Here is a 23,822-nt window from a genome sequence, read left to right as displayed (position 1 = left end):
CCTGGACTCCCTCCCCATCGTCAGGTCGAATTCCAAATCGAGCTAGCTCCCGGAGCAGCGCCTATAGCTCGTGCACCTTATCGACTAGCCCCCGCAGAATTGAAGGAACTCTCTACTCAACTACAGGAACTATTGGATAAAGGGTTTATCCGTCCTAGTTCATCACCCTGGGGAGCACCGGTACTCTTTGTTAAGAAGAAGGATGGCACGTTCCGAATGTGCATAGACTATCGTGAGTTGAACAAGGTTACCATCAAGAATCGTTACCCTCTCCCGCGAATCGACGATTTGTTTGATCAACTGCAAGGATCGAGCTACTACTCTAAGATCGACCTGCGATCAGGCTATCATCAGTTAAGGGTCCGTAATGAAGATATTTCCAAGACTGCATTCAGGACTCGTTACGGTCACTATGAATTTCTCGTCATGCCTTTTGGAATGACCAACGCACCTGCAGTGTTCATGGATCTTATGAACCGAGTATGCAAACCCTACCTCGACAAATTTGTGATCGTATTTATAGACGACATCTTGATCTACTCGAAAAGTCAGGAAGAGCATGAACAGCACCTACGACTTATCCTCGAACTCCTTCGCAACGAGCAACTGTATGCCAAGTTCTCGAAATGCGACTTCTGGCTTCGAGAAGTCCATTTCCTTGGGCACGTGGTTAACAAGGATGGAATCCACGTCGACCCAGCTAAGATCGACTCTATAAAGAATTGGCCTACCCCTAAGACTCCGACTGAAGTTCGCCCATTCTTGGGATTGGCAGGTTACTACCGCAGATTCATTCAAGGATTCTCAAAGATTGCTCAACCCCTCACTACACTCACTCAGAAAGGCGTCACCTACAAGTGGAATGAAGCGCAGGAATCTGCTTTTCAGAGGCTTAAGGATAACCTCTGCAGTGCTCCTATTCTCTCGTTACCTGAAGGAACGGACGACTTTGTGGTTTACTGCGATGCGTCTATTCATGGGCTCGGTTGCGTGTTGATGCAACGCGAGAAAGTTATTGCTTACGCCTCTCGACAACTTAAGACACACGAAAGGAACTACACAACACACGACTTGGAACTGGGAGCAGTGATATTTGCGCTTAAGATATGGAGACATTACCTGTACGGTACCAAGTGCACCATTTACACCGATCACAGGAGTCTCGAGCATATCTTTAAGCAGAAGGAATTAAACATGCGGCAGCGTAGATGGGTCGAACTTCTGAATGATTATGAATGCGCCATCAAGTACCATCCGGGCAAGGCCAATGTTGTGGCAGACGCCCTCAGTCGAAAGGACACTATACCAAAGCGCGTGCGAGCATTACAACTTACCATCCAGTCTAGTCTTCCTACCCAGATTCGAAACGCTCAGGTTGAAGCTCTGAAACCGGAAAACATCAGGGCTGAGTCCCTGCGAGGATCGAGGCAGCAACTAGAACAGAAAGAAGACGGCGCCTACTATGTGGCAGGGCGCATTTGGGTCCCACTTTACGGAGATCTACGAGAACTTGTGATGGACGAAGCCCATAAGTCCCGTTATTCAGTGCATCCTGGTGCAGATAAGATGTACCACGACTTGAAGACCACCTACTGGTGGCCTGGCATGAAAGCCCACATAGCGGCCTACGTTGGCAAATGTTTGACCTGCGCAAGAGTCAAGATCGAGTATCAGAAACCAGCAGGCCTACTACAGCAACCGGAAATCCCGAAGTGGAAATGGGAGCAAATTTCCATGGATTTTGTTACAGGACTACCTAGATCTCAACGCGGGAATGATACTATCTGGGTGATAGTAGATCGTTTGACTAAGTCTGCACACTTTCTGGCCATTAAGGAAACAGACAAGTTTTCTACCTTGGCAGAAATCTATTTGAAGGAAGTAGTCTCCAGGCACGGGGTGCCAACTTCTATTATTTCCGACCGAGATGCTCGTTTTACTTCCGAGTTGTGGCAAGCTATGCACAAATCCTTTGGCTCACGTTTGGACATGAGCACCGCTTATCACCCGCAAACGGATGGGCAGTCTGAACGCACCATCCAAACCCTGGAAGACATGCTTAGAGCATGTGTGATCGATTTTGGCAAGAATTGGGAGAAGCATCTACCGTTGGTGGAATTCTCCTACAACAACAGCTATCACACTAGTATTCAGGCGGCACCTTTTGAGGCATTGTACGGTCGTAAATGCCGATCACCTCTTTGCTGGGCGGAAATAGGTGACAGTCAACTCACAGGCCCAGAATTGGTGGTAGATACAACAGAAAAGATTTCCCAGATAAGACAGCGCATGGCGGCAGCTCGTGACCGTCAGAAAAGCTACGCTGATAAGCGTAGGAAACCACTAGAATTCCAGGTCGGGGACCGGGTTCTACTTAAAGTCTCACCCTGGAAGGGTGTGGTCCGTTTCGGTAAACGGGGCAAGCTGAATCCACGGTATGTTGGACCATTCGAAATTACCGAGAAAATCGGTAAGGTTGCTTATAGATTAAACCTGCCTGTAGAGCTGAGTGCAGTGCACAACGTTTTTCACGTATCTAACCTGAAGAAGTGTTTGTCGGATGAAACACTTGTGATTCCTTTTAAGGAACTGACGATTGATGAACAGCTACACTTTACTGAGGAACCGATTGAGATCACGGATCGAGAAATCAAAACCCTCAAACGTAGCCAGATACCCCTTGTGCGAGTTCGTTGGAACTCACGGCGCGGCCCAGAGTTTACCTGGGAGCGGGAGGACCAGATGAAGTCCAAGTATCCCCAGTTGTTCCCAAACGAAAACCCCAGCACTGAAGCTACAACCGAATTTCGGGACGAAATTCCAAACTAACGGGGGGATGATGTGACACCCCGTTGAAACACGCTAGCTTGGCAGTGGCTGCTTCAACTTTCGGGACGAAAGTTCTTAAAACTTGGGGATAATGTGACACTCGAGGTTTTTCCGAACGATCACCTTGTAATATTTCGTGTGTATATAACTATTATTAAATGAAAACGTGACCTTTGTGCATGATATGTGATGTATGTATGTATTGTATATATATATGAGAGCCGAAACCACGACCCGAGACCATGACTCGCAACCGGGCGGTTGCGAGTGGGCCACTCGGTCTCGAGTGGGCCGTTGAGCCGAAACCGGTTTGGGCCGAAACCCCAAGCCCAACCCGAAAACACCCCTTGTATATATATCCCACCTTCTCCTCACTTTCCCTCATTTGTTACAACACACAAACCCACAACACTTCTATTTTCTCTCAACTAAGAAAACCCTCAAACAACAAACCATCCTCTCCTTCTCTTCTCGGTTCAAGCTTGGATCCCGGACAAGAAACTCGGACAAGTTCATCACCACTCATTCGGACACTTCATCTCTTCGGCTTCTTCCTTTATTTCGGCTCATTCTTCTCCTTCTCAACCGGTTAGTCATCATTATGTGCATAGGACTTATGTTGTGTATATGAAGTAGAAAATGCTTAGTTAGAAACATTATGTATGATTCTAGGGTGATTTGTGAAGTAAACTATATGTGAAAACCATTTATGTGTGAATACTTGTGGCATGTTTAAAATGACTAGAAAATGGTGGTCTAAGAATGGGTATGGCTAACCAAACTATGCTTCTTTGTTTCTTGCAAGAATGATGATGTTTAACATAAGATTTTCGGCTATATAATGCATGTTTTCTTGTTTAGCATCATGATCTTGTCAAAATATGTGATTTTCGGTTCATAAATATGTGTTTATGTTGGCATGAAAACCCTAGAAAACTATGAATATAAGAAGAACTCGTTGAATGTTGGTTTGAAGATTTAAAATGGCAAAGTTTGATCCATATTTTTATTAAAGGCAGATTAGGAAAAGTGTTAGTGAAACCTTATTGGTAGTTTCCTAATCTGGGTCTGATTTCATATGTACAAATTGGACTGTCTTTTCTGCATCATCACGTGTGCATGAAAATGACAGTTTACGACTCGCAACGACAGCATTCCGACTCGAAACCACGCAGTTGCGACTCGCAACCATAGCATGACAAGTCGAAACCACGTGATTACGACTCGAGACTACAACGGTTGCGACTCGCAACCAAAACGTGACAACTCGAGACCACGGTTGCGACTCGCAACCACAGCGTGACAAGCCGAAATCTCCTGGTTGCGACTCGAGACCAGCTGGTTGCGAGTGGGCTGTCCATTTTAGTTATTGGGCCATTCTGTGTTAACTTGGGCTATCTGTTAAATGGACTATGTGTTGCTGTGTTCTGTTTGACTGTGTTACTGTTAGGGCCGGCCCAATAACCCCATGACTATTTACTTGTATGCATGTTATGTGCCTGTATATGTTCTTACGTGATTACTTGCATACCGAACCTGACCTATACCGGTAACCATGTTAGGACGTGGTGACCAACGTGATTGACAAGTAACCTAAACCTACCGAGCAACCCAAGGTGAGTTCACAACTTAAAAGCATGCGTCCCGGTGGTTTGGGACACGAGACTAACAACCCTATCCCCTGGTAAAAGGGGATACCATTTACATACCTTCCCTAGTTATTGGGAACAAAACTTACTTTTCCTTCCCGGGTATTGGGAAACCTTTTGGTTAATTACTGTTTATACGGAATGCAACTAACGGCACTAAACGAAACTCTATCACTCAAGTCCCTACTACAAATACCGATTAGTCGCCGGGTTAGGCGAGCGGGTTATTAGTTGATAGCGCTATTTAGGTGTTTACCAGCCTCACACCGTGCCCTGGTTTGGGACGGTCGTGAACTAATGTACTCAGAAATCCGTCAATGATGATAGAACATTGACATCGGGGCATCCTGCGGATACGCAACGGTTACCTAGTGTTCGGTATTGGAAAAACAGTTTAGTCGCTAACTTTTGGGGTAGCTCCCCAGGGCAAGTATAAACGGATAAATTAACCGGTGAAGCAAAGTTTTTGGAAATTAAAACTGGACAACTAGTGAACTCACTCAGCATTATTGTTGACCCCCCTTACTGCATGCTTTGCAGGTAACCAGTGACGAAGGAGCTTGCAGCTTGGGAACGTGTAGTGTCTGTTCACCCTTGTGTTGGGTGTTACCTTATTTTGAATCATGAACTTTGTTTTAAACTACCTTACTTATGCTTCCGCTACTTATTACTGTTTTGAACTTAAAACTTTAAACTCTGAACTTAATATTTGCTAAGCTTATGAATAGTAAGTATTACTTTTGTTATCAACTTAAGTATTCGGTATAATTGGTGGCTGGATCCTGGTCAGTCACGCCCCCGAAGCGGGTGTTATCCGCAGGTGGATTTTGGGGGTGTGACACTAGAGATGACGTATTACACTAGTATAGTGTGTAGGGAAGTAAGGACCACAAAACTGCTTTTCTAGGAAATAGATAAAGTGCCAGGAAGTGCCTAAAACCCACATAAAGTGCAGAATTGTGCATAATTCAGCAAAAATCAGATTGTTAACACGCTAGTAATGTGCAAAAATATGGCAAAATGGTCCTGTATGCTTTCCGAAGTGTCAGGAATTAAAAGTGTCACAAAAGGGTACTTAAAGAACACTAAATGGAATAACTTGACACTTTAACGAACCGGTATCTAACCGAACAACCGTACATTACCCGGAACACCAAAATATTGCTAGAAACATTGTTTAAGTATTTTTGGACTAGTTATGATCCTCGAACACTCTAACACACTATATAATGTGTCATACACTTAAAACACTAGACTTTTCACTTAACCTATAGCTATTATCTAATTTACCATTCAAAAATTACATTTACCCCCCCCCCCCCTTCATACATACGATTATAGGGATGGCCCCACCATAATCTCTACAAGATTTCTTTTGGATTTGATAAGATCTTGTAATCTTTACAAGATTTCTCTTGGATTTCTTTTGGATTCTATAAGATCTTTTAATCTTGGAAAATCGGTTTTTAATAAACCAACCTTTGTCCCGTTGGTAAATAATAATCTTACCTACGTAATTGGTATACAATAATCCTACCTATCAACATGTTGGTACTCAATGAACTTTCGTTAATTTTTTTAACTGAAGTTAGTTTTTAAGTTTTATTTATTACACAAACAGTCCCTGTAGTTGTAATTTACTAGTTTTAACTATTTTAAAACTAGTAAATTACAGTCCCTTGAGGTTTTTTTTGTTTTATAAAATAGTTAAACCTCGTAAATTACAACTACAGGGACTTTTTGTGTAATAAATAAAACTTAAAAATTAACTTCAGTTAAAAAAATTAACGGAAGTTCATTGAGTACCAACATGTTGATAGGTAGGATTATTGTATACCAATTACGTAGGTAAGATTATTATTTACCAACGGGACAAAGGTTGGTTTATTAAACACCAATTTTCCTTTAATCTTTACAAGATTTCTCTTAGATTTCACTTGGATTTCTTTTGGATTTTAAGATCTTGTAATCTTTACAAGATTTCTCTTAGATTTCTCTTGGATTTCTTTTGGATTTTATAAGATCTTGTAATCTTTACAAGATTTCTCTTAGATTTCCTTGGATTTTATTTGATATTATTAAATATGGTTCAAAATTACACTTGGACCCCCTCCCCCATACAATTTAAGGTCACAAGGGACCCCACAACTCACTCAAAGATTTTATGTCTTATTTTATTTGATTTTGCTTGATGGAGTGGCCAAGATATTGAAAGATCATTATAAGTATGGTTCATATCTCACTAGATCATATCATTCTTACACTCCACAAACTTCACACTATCTCCCTCATACTCTCTCTCTCCCTCACGGCTCTAGGTTGTGGTGCCGCCACCACCACTTTGCAACCACCATCCATCCATTTTTAAGCTCATTTCAAGTACTAGAGGGTGTTACATGGAGCTTGGTGCTTGAAGAACTTGAAGAACCTTCATCCATTGCTTTTATCATCCATTTTCATCATCTTTTTCTCTAGTGATCTTCCCTAGCCTTTGAGCTAGTTGTAAGCTTCTTGTTACTAGTTTTTATTTCTTATTTTGGTGGTTAAAAAGATGTACATTGTTATGAATCAGAAGAACACTAAAAGACTTAAACAACAATCATGAACATGAAGCTTAAAAATGATGATTTATGGATGAAATAATGTTGTTTAAATACATGCATGACACTTGATTGTTATTTACTTGAGATTACGATGTTGATCATCATAAGGAGCTTGCTAGATTGTGATTAAACACATGATTTAGCAAGTTAGAGGATGATTATGTGTTAACCCAAGAAGATCATCCTCACTTATGAACATGAACTTGAAAATAAAATGATTTCTTGAAAAATAATAAATGAAGTGAGCTAGTAATTTGTGAATCTAAGATTTATGAACAATTTTCCAAGAAAACCAAGTTCAAAATATGATTTTTTGTAGAACTTGATTCTTACATAAATGTACATTGTTTTTGGTGGTAAAATAAGTGTAAGAGCACTTTATTTACAAGAAGAGTTCAAAAGAATTATTTTTGTAGAATATGTTTACAAGTTGTAAACATCTAAAATTTTCAAGAAGGAAGTTTATTAAGAAATAAACACACTTTGGAGGGTAACTAAACCCACTAAACACTTTACCAAGTTACTACGCATTTTTATGAAAGATCAAGTTCATGTTACTATGTGAAGTGTGTTGTTTTTACATTTGGTAAGTATAAAATGGTTAGTGAGTTATTGTTGATTGATTGGATGATTTTTGAAAAGAAAATGATATGCTAAATAGCATGGACACCTCCATTTACAAAGTAAACTATGGCAAAATTTTCTAAAAATACCAACATTTAGAAAATATTTTCTAAACAAGTGATTACAAGTGTATTTTTAACTATGATTTTCTATATAAACTTTGCCATAGATTTTTGTAACAAAAATACAAGTATTGGAGGTGGGTTTTCACAAATAAAAATGGGTAAATATGTATTTAGAATATATATTTACACGAAAGACATTGTGTGTGATTATGTGAAGTAGTTATATTATTTTAGGGTAAAATAATATAACTTAACAAATACCAAGAATTTACAACACCAAAATAATACCAAAAATCACAAGGAATAAAGTATATAAGTTACACACTTAAATATTGGCAAACCGAACGAGAATGTAACTTATAAAATATTCCGGAAAATACTCTTACAAATATATTTTTGGAAAGTATTATTTTGGATACAAGAAGTGAAAATATGATTTTTGTACATATTACCAAGTTATGTCATATTTTCAACAAGAGGAAAATATATTATTTTTGGGAGATAAAAATATATATTTTCTTGGCAATACATTATTTTTAGACAAAACAAGTCTATATATATATTTTCTAAGTGAAACTTGAAAATATATCGTTTCGGAAACTACAAATATAAGAATACAAATACGCATGTATGACATACTCCCATTCTTGGTAAGGAAATACTAAAATAAATACTTAAGAAGTATTATAACTTCGGATAATACATAAAGGAAACGTAACTCAAAACATGAATACGAAGGCAAGGCACGGCCCGCTCGTCTAATAGACCCTAGCACATTGCAGGTAGTCTTGTTTGCTGACGAGATTTGAGTTACGAGTACTGAAGACGCAAAACTGTGAGTTCATGCTCCCCCTTTTCTTTAACTGTTTTTGGTTTTATAACTCTCGGGGGTGGAATACATGTACAAATGCTTAAACGGTATGAAATGCCTATGAAATGCAATACTAGATCATGTGAGCATAGACTAAATACATAAATGCCATTAATACTTAATTAGGGACGAGGGTTAGATCTAACGGGTACGGCCGAACCCCACTCATGGTCACAACTAGTACCTAGCAGTGCTTCGGAGTCCCAGTCGAGGTTAATCGACACAGTCGAGGTTAATCGACACAGTCGAGGTTAATCGACACAGTCGAGGGTAATCGACACAGTCGAGGTTAATCGACACAGTCAAGGTAAATTGACACAGTCGAGGTTAATCGACACAGTCAAGGAAAATCGACAAGGGTATGAGCCATTACGAGTGCTCCCTATGTCCTCACATGCCTTAAAGTCCTTGTAAAACATTCAATTTCATACACACTTTTCAAACCTGTTTACAAAGGAGTTTCTCAAAGATTTACAAGAAATACAATACCCAAACAAGACGCATGAACTCGCTCAACTTTTGTTGATGTTTTCCAAAATTACATGTATTTCAGGTAACAGGAATGGATCTTGGGCGCAGGTGTCGTAACTAGAAGTAGACTACAAGTTTAGATGTCATCCACTTTTGTTGGTTTGTAACCTAGTCGAAGGTTGTGTTTTAAAAACTTGAATGATCAGTGTTTGTAGTACTCAAATTTTATGAATGGGTGAACATCGTTTTGATCATGTAGTTGTTTATTATGATTGAATGCAATGATATTAAACCAGTCATACATCATACGCTTCCGCAAAAGTCAAGGTGTGACAGTTTGGTATCAGAGCTTCGATTGTAGTGAACTAGGATTCCTTCTCGAGTCTAGACTACAATCACTAGAGTTCTCTCATGAAAACATTTTACAAAAAGGTTTTCATTGCATTCACATAAGCGTCAAGATCCACGAGTCAAACACTTTTCAAAAAGAGACAAGGCAAGGACATTAGTAGGGAATACCCTCAAGATAAGGTGCCAACTAAGGCATAGTCTACACGAGTTAGACTTGCCAAAGATAAAATACACTCTTGGTGAGAACGAGTACCAAGTAGTGTTTTTGTCGTGAATCGACAACTAGAAAAATGACCCCCCCCAAAAACGAGAGTTATATGTAATATGATGCATCGAAATGCCTGTATATGCTAAGTAATATATTTGTTTATCGATACATACATACGAATAAGTGTACGGAATAAATATTGATGTGAATATATACGAATAAGTGTACGGAATGATTATTGACGTGAACAAGATACTTTCGACTCCGACTTCTATTATTGTATGTAACTCGCACGATGAAGCTATCGACCTCGCGTTCATTGCAAAGCTCATAGCTAGAGTGATTACCAAACAAGATTCTGAGCTTGCTTCCGTAGGAAATGGCTGCTCTTCCCTTTCGATTGTGAAGGTGCCTGACTACGGTGATGATGACGAGGCAGAGGCGGCAACCTTGAACGAATTCTTAGTCAACGGGACGAGATCCCTGCGGCTTATGTGAAGGCAGGCCGAACCCCACTCATGGTCACAACTAGTACCTAGCAGTGCTTTGGAGTCCCAGTCGAGGTTAATCGACACAGTCGAGGTTAATCGACACAGTCGAGGGTAATCGACACAGTCGAGGTTAATCGACGCAGTCAAGGTAAATTGACACAGTCGAGGTTAACCGACACAATCGAGAAAAATCGACAAGGGAATGAGCCATTACGAGTGCTCCCTATGTCCTCACATGCCTTAAAGTCCTTGTAAAACATTCAAGTTCATACACGCTTTTCATACCTGTTTACAAAGGAGTCTGATGTGTGTAAAATGCAACATATAAATCACATCAATTAAGGCATAAAACTAACCCTTTTTAAGTACTAATGTTGGAAAAAGAGTGTTTTTGTCTTCCTTTTGTATTTTCAGGATGAAATGAGCTCAAAATCACAAAAGAAGCAAAAAGACAACTTATTCTACCATAAAATACAAGAAAAGGAACAAAAGTGGACTGCCCGGACCCTCAACGGCATCTCCCAAGGCAAAAGAGAAGAAACAGAGTCTGAACACGCCCCGTGTCCAGCGAACACGGGGGCGTGCCCAGGAAGCAGCAGAAAAGACAAACCAGTAGAAGCTTCCATTGCTCACCACGGGGCCGTGTCCAGCGGGCACGGGGGCGTGGTGAAAGTACAGCAGGCGCATTAATTGTAATTCGCAATTACAATTAATGAGGAGAGAGAGTGTCAGGCGGGCACGGGGCCGTGTCCAGCGGACACGGGGCCGTGTCCAGCCTTCTGTTCAGCCTATAAATAGAGGAGCTTGGCTTCATTCTCTCTCATCCCTTGGCACACCACCTCTCTCACACCTCATCCACCACCCACCACCACCATAACACCATCATCCACCACCATCATCCATTGTCCATCGTAGAGTGTGTGAGTCGTCTCGGGATCCAAGATTGATCGTAAGAGTTCTTGACAATCAAGGCCATGTTTGCCTAAGTCTCTTACATCACTTGGTGAAGACAAGTGTTTAGTATAATACTTTTTATTTTTAATCTTTTGCACTTTTTATTTGGTTTTGTATTAATGACTTTAATAACTAGTTACTTATGTTGAAGGTGATCTTTCCTTATCGTTTGTCCGTGGTGTCTTGGCATTATTTTACTGTCTATATAAAATAAAAGATTTTCACTATTCATATCTCCACGGTCTATATGGAGGTATGTTGGCTACCTGGTCGGGGGTTAAGGGAACGGTTTGGTAAGGGTCTTGCCCTTGTTCAGCGTTTAGAGGTCCTGCTTGGGACCTGGGTCAAATTTAGTAGGATCTCCTTCAATGCCCATAGGTATTGGATGGCGGGGATCCAAACTCTTTGACCCCCTCATAAGTTAACTACTATTAATACTATAACCCGGCTATTTAGGACTGTATCCCTGCTGACTCAGACTACTTAGCCGAGGGTAACGTCACCGCCAAAAGCGGGGCCTACCACAATTTGCATTAATAACTTAATTCATTATCTTTCAATAATCCGACCCTTTAGGATTGTATCCTTGCTGACTCAAACTACTGGGTTGAGGGTAACGTCACCTTCAAAAGAGGGGCCTACTACAATAACTAAGATAATCTCTTAAACAAGTGCAAAAGTGCGAAAATAATCAAAGGTTATACTAATACACGTGTCGGATCCAAGTGATTCATCTTGTCTATCTGTTTTTATTTTATTTTTATTTTCAGCATTTAGTTAGTTTTTATTTTTCTTAGTTTAAAACATTTTTCTAACCTTTTGATTTGATTAGACGTTGAGGATAAACCGGTATTAAAAGCTCTTGTGTCCTTGGACGACCTCGGTATCTTACCAACACTATACTACGTCCACGATGGGTGCACTTGCCCATATGTGTGTTTAGTGTTAGTGAATATCGTGTTTTATAAATTTAAAACTTGGCTAAAAGTGTAAAAAGGGCTTAAATATACATCAAAAAATATAACACACTTCACGCACATCAAGTTTTTGGCGCCGCTGCCGGGGACACAAGGATTTTAAGAAAGTTAGGAATCAACGGCCTAATCATATTTTTATTTTTCTTTAATTTTTTAGGATTTTTCTTAGATTTTTAGCTTCTGCAGAGCTCAACACGGGGTGGTGCCCGCTGAACACGCCTCGTGCTCAATCATTGGAACTGGCAATCCTGTTTTAAGTCAGACAGTAGGCTGAACACGGGGCCGTGTCCACTCAACACGCTGCCGTGCCCAAGATTCAGTTGCTGAAAACAGAACCGTTAGATCCCGGCGGTTGGTAATTTCTGACACAAACATGAGTGATAGTAATTCTTTTTACTTTCGGCACTCTTATGGTTTGTGGTGTCGAATATGTGGAGGCGAACATGAGGAATTAAAATGTTTTTTCCTCACTTATAGGCCCCACTATATAGACCCACCGATTCCTTGTAACCTTAAGAGGGGCGAAAGTAAAAATAAGCACTATTTCTCCCTCGAATGCGCCCAGCCAGATATTCTAGGAGAAATGCTCCTTGACGAGCTATTTCAACTAGAAGAACTACTTCTCAATTGGTCAAAAGAACTCAGGAAGGATTTTTTAGATCCATCCCAAGATGATGACCATGAGGAAATGTTGGAACCGCATTCCGACAACCTCGTTGCTCCCGAAAATACCTTCTTACCTAGAAAAGACGCGGACGATAGTCGTCCCTGTGTCGATTGTGCCGTGAAGGACTCCCCATCGACTTCGTTCGATGCATACATAGACCTGAGCGATTCGGCATACACCTTCTTTAACGAGAGCCCGGGAAAGGGTTGGACTTGTCCACCTAGAATAAAAATAGGAATTACCCTCACCGACAACCTCTTGCGTTCTCGCCTTAGTATAGGACAATTAAGGTATCTTAGGCACTTTGGGGTTGTTCCAACAAGTCAAGAGCCACCCGATATAGATTAGCTCCTTAGTAAGAAACAAAACTCCATAAAACAGCCTGCCGACACGGGGCCGTGCCCGGTCAACACGCCCCCGTGTTCACTCAGAAGATTCTCTGCTGATTCTGTCAGAATTCGGACAAAATGTGTCAGGATTTTCTCTGCACACGGGGCCGTGTCCAGCGGACACGGGGCCGTGTCCAGTGTGCTGTCGTTTTCTTTAAATGCAGCATGAATCCTGCTCATTTTTGACCACTTCACCAAGCAGAGATTCCTGGGATCTTCACATATACCATCCTAGGTAAGTGCTAAAAGAAGGTTCCTAAGGACCATCTTGTCTTTTCCACTTTTGTTCATTTCTCCTTCTTCCAAAAATTTTTCAAACCTTACCTCCATGGAAGCTTGGAAACCCATGATTCCAACCTTCTATGAAAGGTTTGTAGGAGTTTTTGCTACAGATTCTTGTCTAAAGTTAGTTCTATAACTTTGTTTTAAATTATCTAAGCTTAAAACACAATAAAAGTGTATTAAAATAATTTAAAAACCTGGAGTCGTTAGACAAAAAAATCCTGCAGATAGCTGAACACGGGGCCGTGCCCATTGAGCACGGGGCCGTGTTCGAGGTACTGTTTTGCAAAAGTTTAGTTATCTTCGGATTATTTCGCAGAAAATGGCCAGCAGAAACAGCGGAACATCTTCGAGAAATAACCGAAATGGAAGAAGGTCGTCTACGGCAGAGGATTCCCTAGTAAACTACGTTTACGCTTTGAGGGAAGCCATAGACGAGATGACGGGAGTAGAAGAAGCTTTGGTGGATCGTATTAATCATCTGACGGTAGGTTTGGAGGGCTGCCTACGAGAAGTAAATCTCTTGCACCAGAGATTAAACCTTCTCGCTTCCCCGCCTTTGGTCCCGGTGATAACCCAAAGGGCGTGGAATGTAGTACCCGAGGTCATCATTCCAGCAGAATGGCACGCCATGCACCAAGTACCTCAACCAAGGGTGGTGCAAGGAGTCCCGGTGAGCGTTCCTCCTCGAGACATCGAAGAGAATGAAGCTACCTTTTACCTCCCAAGGGAGATAGAAGAATGGCTTTGAATGACAACCGAGGAGCCATCGGCTAGAGAGAGTTACTACATCGGGAAGCTATTCCCGAAATTTTCTTAAATAAGTAGAACCCTTATGATAACCTTATGTATCCCCTAGTTATTTAGCTAACTTAATGTAATGTCTCTCTATGATTTGCAATGCTATGATGGTTTTTATGATTGATGTCGTGAGAATAAAACACACTCATGGTGGTAATGGATGAAAAAGGGAACGAGAAAAATGGAACCATGCACGAAGAACAGAGCAACCTGACAAAAATCTCCATCACAGAAGGCTCAACACGGGCCGTGCCCAACCAACACGGCCCCGTGCTGAGCCCCTGCAGAAAATCACCCAGTTCAGGTAACTGGACACGGGCCGTGTTCAGCGGACACGCCCCCGTGTCCAGGCTTCTGTTTCAATTCTGTAATTTTTGTTACTGGCACTTGACCACGGGGCCGTGCCCGGTGAACACGGGGCCGTGTCCAGGATGCCAGTAACATAAATCTTTGCTTTTTAACCCACTTTTATACATTCTAATCAACCAAAAACATTATTTTTGGACACATTGAGGACAATGTGTAATTTAAGTGTGGGGGGGATGCTAAAACCTTGAAATTTTGCAAAATCCTAAACACAAGCCTTACACAAAACTCTATTGGAACCGCTAAACACCCCAATTTTTTTTTTCAAAAACTTTTTCATTTTTTTATTTACTTGTCTTAGTTTAAGTTGGGAATAACAAGTTCTAACAAGGTTATATTTTTACAAGTTTACAACCGATAGCGTCGTGATAAAAAAGGAACCAACATAAGAAAATTATGAAACGGCATAACAAGTCTAGTTTAAAATTCGATTATATATGCTTGGTCACATTAAAAACCCATTCCCACAAAAGTGAGTTTTGAGCCTTTATTGAGCACAAAAATACACATATTTAGATTAAATGCTCATTTTTCGTTTCTTGTGTGAATAGCCGCTCGGTCCTTACAAATCTAGAACTTGCCACGACGATACATTCCCGGTCCTTACCAACTTAAACCCAAGTAAGTAAATGATGGAGGCATTAGGACTAACCATTTTTCTTTCAAAACCATTATTTTTCATTTTTTTTTACCTACCCAAAATCCCCCTAGATAGCCCCTTTGAGCCTAAACCTTTCATTTCATTACCCCAAAACCCTTTTTACCCACCAAAAACCTTTTTATTTATTTATTTATTATTTTTTTTTTAGTAACAAGTTCGTTTTTTTTCGTAAACTCACCTTTTTATGTGACGATCAAAAAAAAAAAAATGAAGTCAAAAACAAACAAAAGCTATAAAAGCCTGTTTGGAGAAATACTTCAAAATAAAAAGTCACTAAAAATAAGGTACTTCACGAAAACCGACGCTTGTTACGATTTTCGCCCTTTTTACTAACCACTAACCACCCACCTTTAAACCCAAGCCTTCACCCAAAAAGTCCTCTTGATATTTACAAAGGTAAAAAGTTAAAAAGGAGGAGGATTGATTGCTTGGCAAGCCTATGGAAGACGTAAGTTCCGTGCCGCTCTCGAGTGATTCACTAAAAATATACACCTTCGGCCGAGTGTTGAGTGATCTCCCGTGAGGTATGTGAACTTGTATATAAATGGAATTTTAATAAGGCATGCTATGCCCAAATAAGTAATTCATCTTATGAAACGTTCAAAATAAATCATAACGAATAGGATTGTAAATAAATAAAAATAAAACCTATAAAAACCTTGGATTCCCGACACTCTAGGACAAGCTAAAAAAAAAAAAAAAAAACTTCTCTTCTACCTATTCCATTTGGGAGTGTAAGCCACATTTAAAGAGTTTTGCTTGAGGACAAGCAAAAGTTTAAGTGTGGGGGTATTTGATGTGTGTAAAATGCAACATATAAATCACATCAATTAAGGCATAAAACTAACCCTTTTTAAGTACTAATGTTGGAAAAAGAGTGTTTTTGTCTTCCTTTTGTATTTTCAGGATGAAATGAGCTCAAAATCACAAAAGAAGCAAAAAGACAACTTATTCTACCATAAAATACAAGAAAAGGAACAAAAGTGGACTGCCCGGACCCTCAACGGCATCTCCCAAGGCAAAAGAGAAGAAACAGAGTCTGAACACACCCCGTGTCCAGCGAACACGGGGGCGTGCCCAGGAAGCAGCAGAAAAGACAAACCAGTAGAAGCTTCCATTGCCCACCACGGGGCCGTGTCCAGCGGGCACGGGGGCGTGGTGAAAGTACAGCAGGCGCATTAATTGTAATTCGCAATTACAATTAATGAGGAGAGAGAGTGTCAGGCGGGCACGGGGCCGTGTCCAGCGGGCACGGGGCCGTGTCCAGCGGACACGGGGCCGTGTCCAGCCTTCTGTTCAGCCTATAAATAGAGGAGCTTGGCTTCATTCTCTCTCATCCCTTGGCACACCACCTCTCTCACACCTCATCCACCACCCACCACCACCATAACACCATCATCCACCACCATCATCCATTGTCCATCGTAGAGTGTGTGAGTCGTCTCGGGATCCAAGATTGATCGTAAGAGTTCTTGACAATCAAGGCCATGTTTGCCTAAGTCTCTTACATCACTTGGTGAAGACAAGTGTTTAGTATAATACTTTTTATTTTTAATCTTTTGCACTTTTTATTTGGTTTTGTATTAATGACTTTAATAACTAGTTACTTATGTTGAAGGTGATCTTTCCTTATCGTTTGTCCGTGGTGTCTTGGCATTATTTTACTGTCTATATAAAATAAAAGATTTTCACCATTCATATCTCCACGGTCTATATGGAGGTATGTTGGCTACCTGGTCGGGGGTTAAGGGAACGGTTTGGTAAGGGTCTTGCCCTTGTTCAGCGTTTAGAGGTCCTGCTTGGGACCTGGGTCAAATTTAGTAGGATCTCCTTCAATGCCCATAGGTATTGGATGGCGGGGATCCAAACTCTCTGACCCCCTCATAAGTTAACTACTATTAATACTATAACCCGGCTATTTAGGACTGTATCCCTGCTGACTCAGACTACTTAGCCGAGGGTAACGTCACCGCCAAAAGCGGGGCCTACCACAATTTGCATTAATAACTTAATTCATTATCTTTCAATAATCCGACCCTTTAGGATTGTATCCTTGCTGACTCAAACTACTGGGTTGAGGGTAACGTCACCTTCAAAAGAGGGGCCTACTACAATAACTAAGATAATCTCTTAAACAAGTGCAAAAGTGCAAAAATAATCAAAGGTTATACTAATACACGTGTCGGATCCAAGTGATTCATCTTGTCTATCTGTTTTTATTTTATTTTTATTTTCAGCATTTAGTTAGTTTTTATTTTTCTTAGTTTAAAACATTTTTCTAACCTTTTGATTTGATTAGACGTTGAGGATAAACCGGTATTAAAAGCTCTTGTGTCCTTGGACGACCTCGGTATCTTACCAACACTATACTACGTCCACGATGGGTGCACTTGCCCATATGTGTGTTTAGTGTTAGTGAATATCGTGTTTTATAAATTTAAAACTTGGCTAAAAGTGTAAAAAGGGCTTAAATATACATCAAAAAATATAACACACTTCACGCACATCAGAGTCTCTCAAAGATTTACAAGAAATACAATACCCAAACAAGACGCATGAACTCGCTCAACTTTTGTTGATGTTTTCCAAAATTACATGTATTTTAGGTAACAGGAATGGATCTTGGGCGCGGGTGTCGTAACTAGAAGTAGACTACAAGTTTAGATGCCATCCACTTTTGTTGGTTTGTAACCTAGTAGAAGGTTGTGTTTTAAAAACTTGAATGATCAGTGTTTGTAATACTCAAATTTTATGAATGGGTGAACATCGTTTTGATCATGTAGTTGTTTATTATGATTGAATGCAATGATATTAAACCAGTCACACATCATACGCTTCCGCAAAAGTCAGGGTGTGACATACCAACACCCCGTTTGCACTAATAATGTGCCCGAGAAATTGCACCTCTCATAACCAGAAAGCACATTTCGAGAATTTTGCATATAACTTCTCTCTTCTGAGCGTCTCCAACACTTCACGTAAATGGTTTGCATGCTCTGCTTCATTCCTTGAATACACTAAGATGTCGTCGATGAACACTATCACCGACTTATCCAACATTGGTTTGCAAACCCTGTTCAAGAGGTCCATGAAAGCCGCGGGTGCATTGGTCAATCCGAAGGACATCACGAGGAATTTATAATGCCCGTACCGTGTACGAAAGGCCGTCTTCGGTACATCATCCTCCTAGACCTTTAACTGATGATAACCCGACCTAAGGTCAATCTTTGAGAACCAACTCGCGCCTTGAAGCTGGTCAAATAAATCATCAATTCTTGGGAGCGGGTATCGATTTTTCACCATGAGTTTATTTAACTCCCGGTAATCGATACACATGCGCATGCTCCCGCCTTTCTTCTTCACAAATAGCACCGGTGCGCCCCACGGAGACACACTCGGCCTAATAAACCCTTTGTCTAGCAAGTCTTGGATTTGAGACATCAATTCTTGTAGCTCCGATGGCGCGAGCCAATACGGTGCCTTGGCCACAGGTTTCACGCCTGGAATCAATTCGATTCCGAACTCTACCTCCCGTTCAGGCCGTATTCCCGGTAAATCTTCTAGAAATACATCAGCATATTCACGTACCACCGGTACGTCTTCAATCTTTGGCGATCCTTTGTCTGGTTCGTTCGCCTATATCATGAACGCTCTACATCCACGCGTCATAAGTATGTGAGCTTTCAGCATCGTGCATATCACGGGATTACCCCCTTTCTCGCCATAAATGGTAACATGTTTCCCACTTGGAGATGTTAATTTTATCTCCTTACGAAAACACACAACCTTCGCGTGATGTCGGTATAGCCAATCCATCCCGACCACTACTTGAAATTCTCCCATAGACATCGAAATTAGGTCTATTGAGTATTCTTCACCGTCGATACTCATCTTACAATCTTGACATACATCACAAACAATAAAACTTTTGTTGTCACCTATTTCTACTTCTAGAGGCATAGGTAATTTCGTCAATACAAATGAATGATGTCGAATAAACCCATGTGAAATAAAGGATTTATTCGCACCCGTATCAAATATTACATGTGTTGGAATTAAATTTATAGAGAATATACCTGAGACCACATCGGGCTCCATTTTTGCCTCGGCCGCAGTTAGCTGGAAGGATCTGGCTTTTGCCTTTGGAGTATCTGTATGTGAATCCTTGCCATCCTTCTTCCCGACTAGCTCCGGGCATTCAGATTTCTTGTGACCCGGCTGGTAGCATTTATAACACACTGACACCTTCCCCGGGCTTAATGCAGCTGTGTGCCCTGTCTTCCCACATATAGGACACGGCTTATCTTTAAACCGGCACTCGCCCTTGTGCCCTTTTCCGCAAACCTTACAACTCGGCGACCCGCCTTTCCCATCCTGTTTCTTAGATGATTCAGTTGTACGCGCCTTTTTCGTAGGGCTTGGATCTACAACTTGTGCCCTTCTTTCACCTCTCTCTATTTGCTTCTTCAGCTCTATCTCCCTTACTCGAGCAGTATTAATGATTTCAGTGAGAGTCTCATATTTCGAGGGAGTCATAAACTCCCGATACTCTGCACTTAGCATATTATAGTAATAATACACTTTCTGTTCTTCGGATGTTACCAACTCATCACAAAACCTTAGTTTTCGAGAAAGATGCCTGTGATCTTATCGATAGATTCACCTTTCTGTCTATGTTGAATAAGTTCTTCCTTGATTCGATAGATAACTGCTTTGGGGCTATGGTGTTTAAGGAATGGCACCTTAAACTCGTCCCATGTCATCGCTCTTACTGCTTCGCTTCCAATCTCCTTTTTCTTATTATCCCATCAGTCTTTTGTTTGATGATGTGTGCAAATGCAACATATAAATTACATCAAATGTGGCATAAAACTAACCCTTTTTTAGTACTAATGTTGGAAAAAGTATGTTTTTGTATTCCGTTTGTATTTTCAGGATTAAATGAGCTCAAGGAACAAAAGAAGCAAAAAGGCAGCTAAATCTAACATAAATACAAGAAAAGGAATAAACGTGGCATGCCCGACCCCTCGACAGCATCCTCCCAAAACAAAAACAAGAGAACAGAAGGCTGAACACACCCTGTGCTCAATGAGCATGGGGGCGTGCCCAAGTGTCTGCAGAAAAGACAAAGTTGTAGAATCTTCTATCACCCAACACGGGGGCGTGTCCACTGGACACGGGGCCGTGGTTAACTCCAAGATTAGTAGAATCTAGGCAAATCTTGATAGTACAGATACGCTTCTGCACACGGGGTCGTGCCCAGCAGACACGGGGGCGTGGTCAACTAATGCAGACAAACTGTATTTAATGAAGAAAGAGAAGATGGGTGGACACGGGGCCGTGTCCGGGCTTCTGTGCAGGCTATAAATAGGGGTGCTTGGCTCACTTGCTACTCATCCCTTGGCAAACCACCTCTCTCATACTTCACCCACCCACCACCACCATCACAACCCACATCCACCACCATCGTCCATCATAGAGTGTGTGTAGTAGTCTCGGGATCCAAGATTGATAGTAAGAGTTCTTGACAATCAAAGGCCATGTTTGCCTAAGTCTCTTGCATCACTTGGTGAAGACAAGCATTTAGTTTAATACTTTTTATTTTTAATCTTTTCGCATTTTTTATTTGGTTATGTATTAATGACTTTAATAACTAGTTTCTTATGTTGAAGGTGAATCTTCCTTATCATTTGTCCGTGGTGTCTTGGCGTTATTTTACTGTCTATATAAAATAAAAGATTTACACCATTCATATCTCCACGGTCTATATGGAGATATGTTGGCTACCTGGTCGGGGGTTAAGGGAATGGTTTGGTAAGCGTCTTGCCTTGTTCAGTGTATAGATCCTACAAGGACCTGGGTCAAGCTTAGTAGGACCTCCTTCAATACCCACTGGTATTGGATGGCGGGGGTTCGAATTTCTTGATCCCCTCATATGTAAACTACTATTAAAACATTAACCCGGCTACTTAGGATTGTATCCCTACTGACTCAAACTACTTAGCCGAGGGCAACGTCACCTTCAAAAGAGGGGCCTACCACATTACGCATTAATAACTTAATTAATTATCTTTCAATAACCCAACCCTTTAGGATTGTATCCTTGCTGACTCAAACTACTGGGTTGAGGGTAATGTCACCTTCAAAAGAGGCGCCTACTACTATAATTAAGATAATCTCTTAAAAAGTGCAAAAGTGTGGAAATAATCAAAGGTTACACTAAAGGCGAGTCGAATCCAAGTGATTCATCTTGTCTATCTGTTTTATTTTTATTTTCAGCATTTTAGTTTTTATTTTCTAGTTTAAAACCTTTTTCTAAAACTTTTGATTTGATTAGACGTTGAGGATAAACCGGTATTAAAAGCTCTTGTGTCCTTGGACGACCTCGGTATCTTACCAACACTATACTACGCTCGCGATGGGTGCATTTGCCCATATGTGTGTTTGGTGTTAGTAAAATATCGTGTTTTATAAATTTAAAACTTGACTAAAGTGGTTAAAAAGGGCTAAAAATATACATAAAAATATATTACACCGCACGCACATCAAGTTTTTGGCGCCGTTGCCGGAGACACAAGGATTTTAAGAAAGTTAGGAATCAACGCCTTAATCGTTTTTTCTTATTTTTCTGTTTTTTTTTTGATTTTTTCTTAATTTTTCAGTTTCTGCAGAACTCAGCACGGGCCGTACCTGGTCGGACACGGGCCGTGCCCAGCATTGTTACTGGCAGTTTTTATTTTCCGAGTTACAGAGGGTTGAGCACGGGGCCGTGTCGGTGCAACACGAGGTCGTGTCGAGCTCTCCAGTAACAGGGATCCGGAAAACAATTACTGTATCTCCGACCACGGGCCGTGTTCATCTGAGCACGGGGCCGTGGTGAAACTTCTGACCAACGTTCTTTTGTGTTTTTATTGCAAGACTTGGAACCCAGGCGCCACACCTGATCTTTCTACATAGTGTATGAGCTCCAGTTCCAGCAGAGACATAAAAGAACCGCTAGACGAACCCGAACGCTTTCTAAGAAAAAGACTTAAAGCTAAAAACCAAGAGAAAGTTTCGGGGGACCCACTTCCAATGGCGGATCAACGTACCCTCATGGATTACCTATGGCCCACTGTAGGTAATCTCGTCGCCGCTATCAATGCACCGAATGTCGAGGCCAACAACTTTGAACTTCGGCCACATTTGATACAAATGCTCCAAAACTCCGCAACCTTCCATGGGCTTGCGGACGAAGATCCCCATTTACAAATTACCAACTTCTTGGAAATATGTGATACCTTTCGGATCAATGGAGCATCAAATGACGCCATCCGCCTTCGAATGTTTCCATTTTCATTAAAAGACCAAGCTAAGGCTTGGCTTAATACCCTCCCAGTTGGCTCGGTAAACACCTGGGATGACTGAAATTAATACATACTCAAAAGAAGATGGGGAATCCTTATATGAAACTTGGGAAAGGTTCAATGAGCTACTAAGAAAGTGTCCTCATCATGGTCTCGCGTTTGGCAACAAGTATCCACTTTCTACAATGGGTTGTTGCCACACACAAGACAAACACTTGCTCTAGCTCCAGGGGACTTTTAGGTAATCGTCGCCCAAATGAAATTTATAATCAAATTGAGGAAATTGCTCAAACCAACTTTCAATGGCACACTCCCCGAGGCACAAAATCTATTGCCCTGGGCGCCCATAAGGTTGATGAAAGCACCTCTTTGCAAGCCCAAATCGAGGCCCTTTCTTCAAAAATCAAAAAGTTAGAAATGGCAAAAATGGCCTCGGTTATGGCTTGTGAAGGGTGTGGTGGACCACATGAAAGTTGGAGTTGTATGAAAGAAATGGATAACCAAACAGAAACGGTAAACTACATTGATAATAGACCTAGGCCGTTGGGTCCTCTAACGGGTACCTACAACCAAGGATGGCGTAACCACCCTAACCTTGGTTGGAGAGAACCCGGCAATAGTAGTAACCAACAAAATCTAAACCAACGAACAAACTTTCAACAACCAAGAAAACGAGTCACAAATTTCTCTCAACAACAACAAGGGGGACGAGAGAGGCTTGAAGATACCGTATCTCGCCTCATCTCTGACACCGAAAAGAAAAACTCGGATCGATTCCAACAACTGGAATCAAACTTTAGAAACCAACAAGCTAGCATTCAAAACATTGAAAAAAAATTAAATCAACTAGCTCAAAATTTCTCCGAGAGACCACAAGGCGCGTTACCAAGCAATACCGAAACCAACCTCAAGGTGCAAGTACATCTGATCACGTTGAGAAACCGTACCGTAGGTACCAAGGAGGCTCCGCTACCTCCAGCTGAAAAGAGCCGATCTAGCCAAACCACATCTCCGCCAACATACCAACAAGAGACGGCTCCTCCACCAAATCAAGAGCCCACCAAGAATCCTCCGCTACCATACCCCGGTCGGTTGCTTCGCCAAAAGACCGATGAGCAATTCACAAAATTCGTAAATTTACTAAAACAATTGCATGTTAATATTCCTTTTGTTGAAGATGTGACAACCCGAACTTTCAAGGTCTTTCCTTGACACGC

The 23,822-nt window shown here is 41.1% G+C and overlaps 1 protein-coding gene and 1 pseudogene across 1 annotated transcript; both read right to left on the bottom strand.

Moving 5' to 3' along the window:
* Positions 1–18,895: 18,895 nt before the first annotated feature.
* Positions 18,896–19,822, bottom strand: LOC118484074. The gene is made up of 2 exons (XM_035979966.1): positions 19,336–19,822; positions 18,896–19,158 (listed from the first exon to the last, which is right to left on the bottom strand). Exons 1-2 carry the CDS (start codon positions 19,820–19,822, stop codon positions 18,896–18,898), a joined length of 750 nt encoding a protein of 249 aa, XP_035835859.1.
* A 2,853-nt stretch (positions 19,823–22,675) lies between these two features.
* On the bottom strand, positions 22,676–22,759 carry LOC118484590 (annotated as a pseudogene).
* Positions 22,760–23,822: the final 1,063 nt, after the last annotated feature.

The sequence above is a fragment of the Helianthus annuus genome, chromosome 11 (genome assembly GCF_002127325.2).
Source record: "Helianthus annuus cultivar XRQ/B chromosome 11, HanXRQr2.0-SUNRISE, whole genome shotgun sequence".
Classification (NCBI taxonomy): Eukaryota; Viridiplantae; Streptophyta; class Magnoliopsida; order Asterales; family Asteraceae; genus Helianthus; species Helianthus annuus.
The sequence above is the reverse complement of the archived record's forward strand: the minus strand, read 5'-3'. Positions and strand labels throughout refer to the sequence as shown.

Coding starts and splice junctions, on each gene's coding strand:
- LOC118484074 (XM_035979966.1), bottom strand. CDS start 19,822: ATGCTAAGTGCAGAGTATCGGGAGTTTATGACTCCCTCGAAATATGAG. Junction 19,159..19,335: donor GGAGCCCGATGTGGTCTCAG/GTATATTCTCTA, acceptor ATGTATGTCAAG/ATTGTAAGATGAGTATCGAC.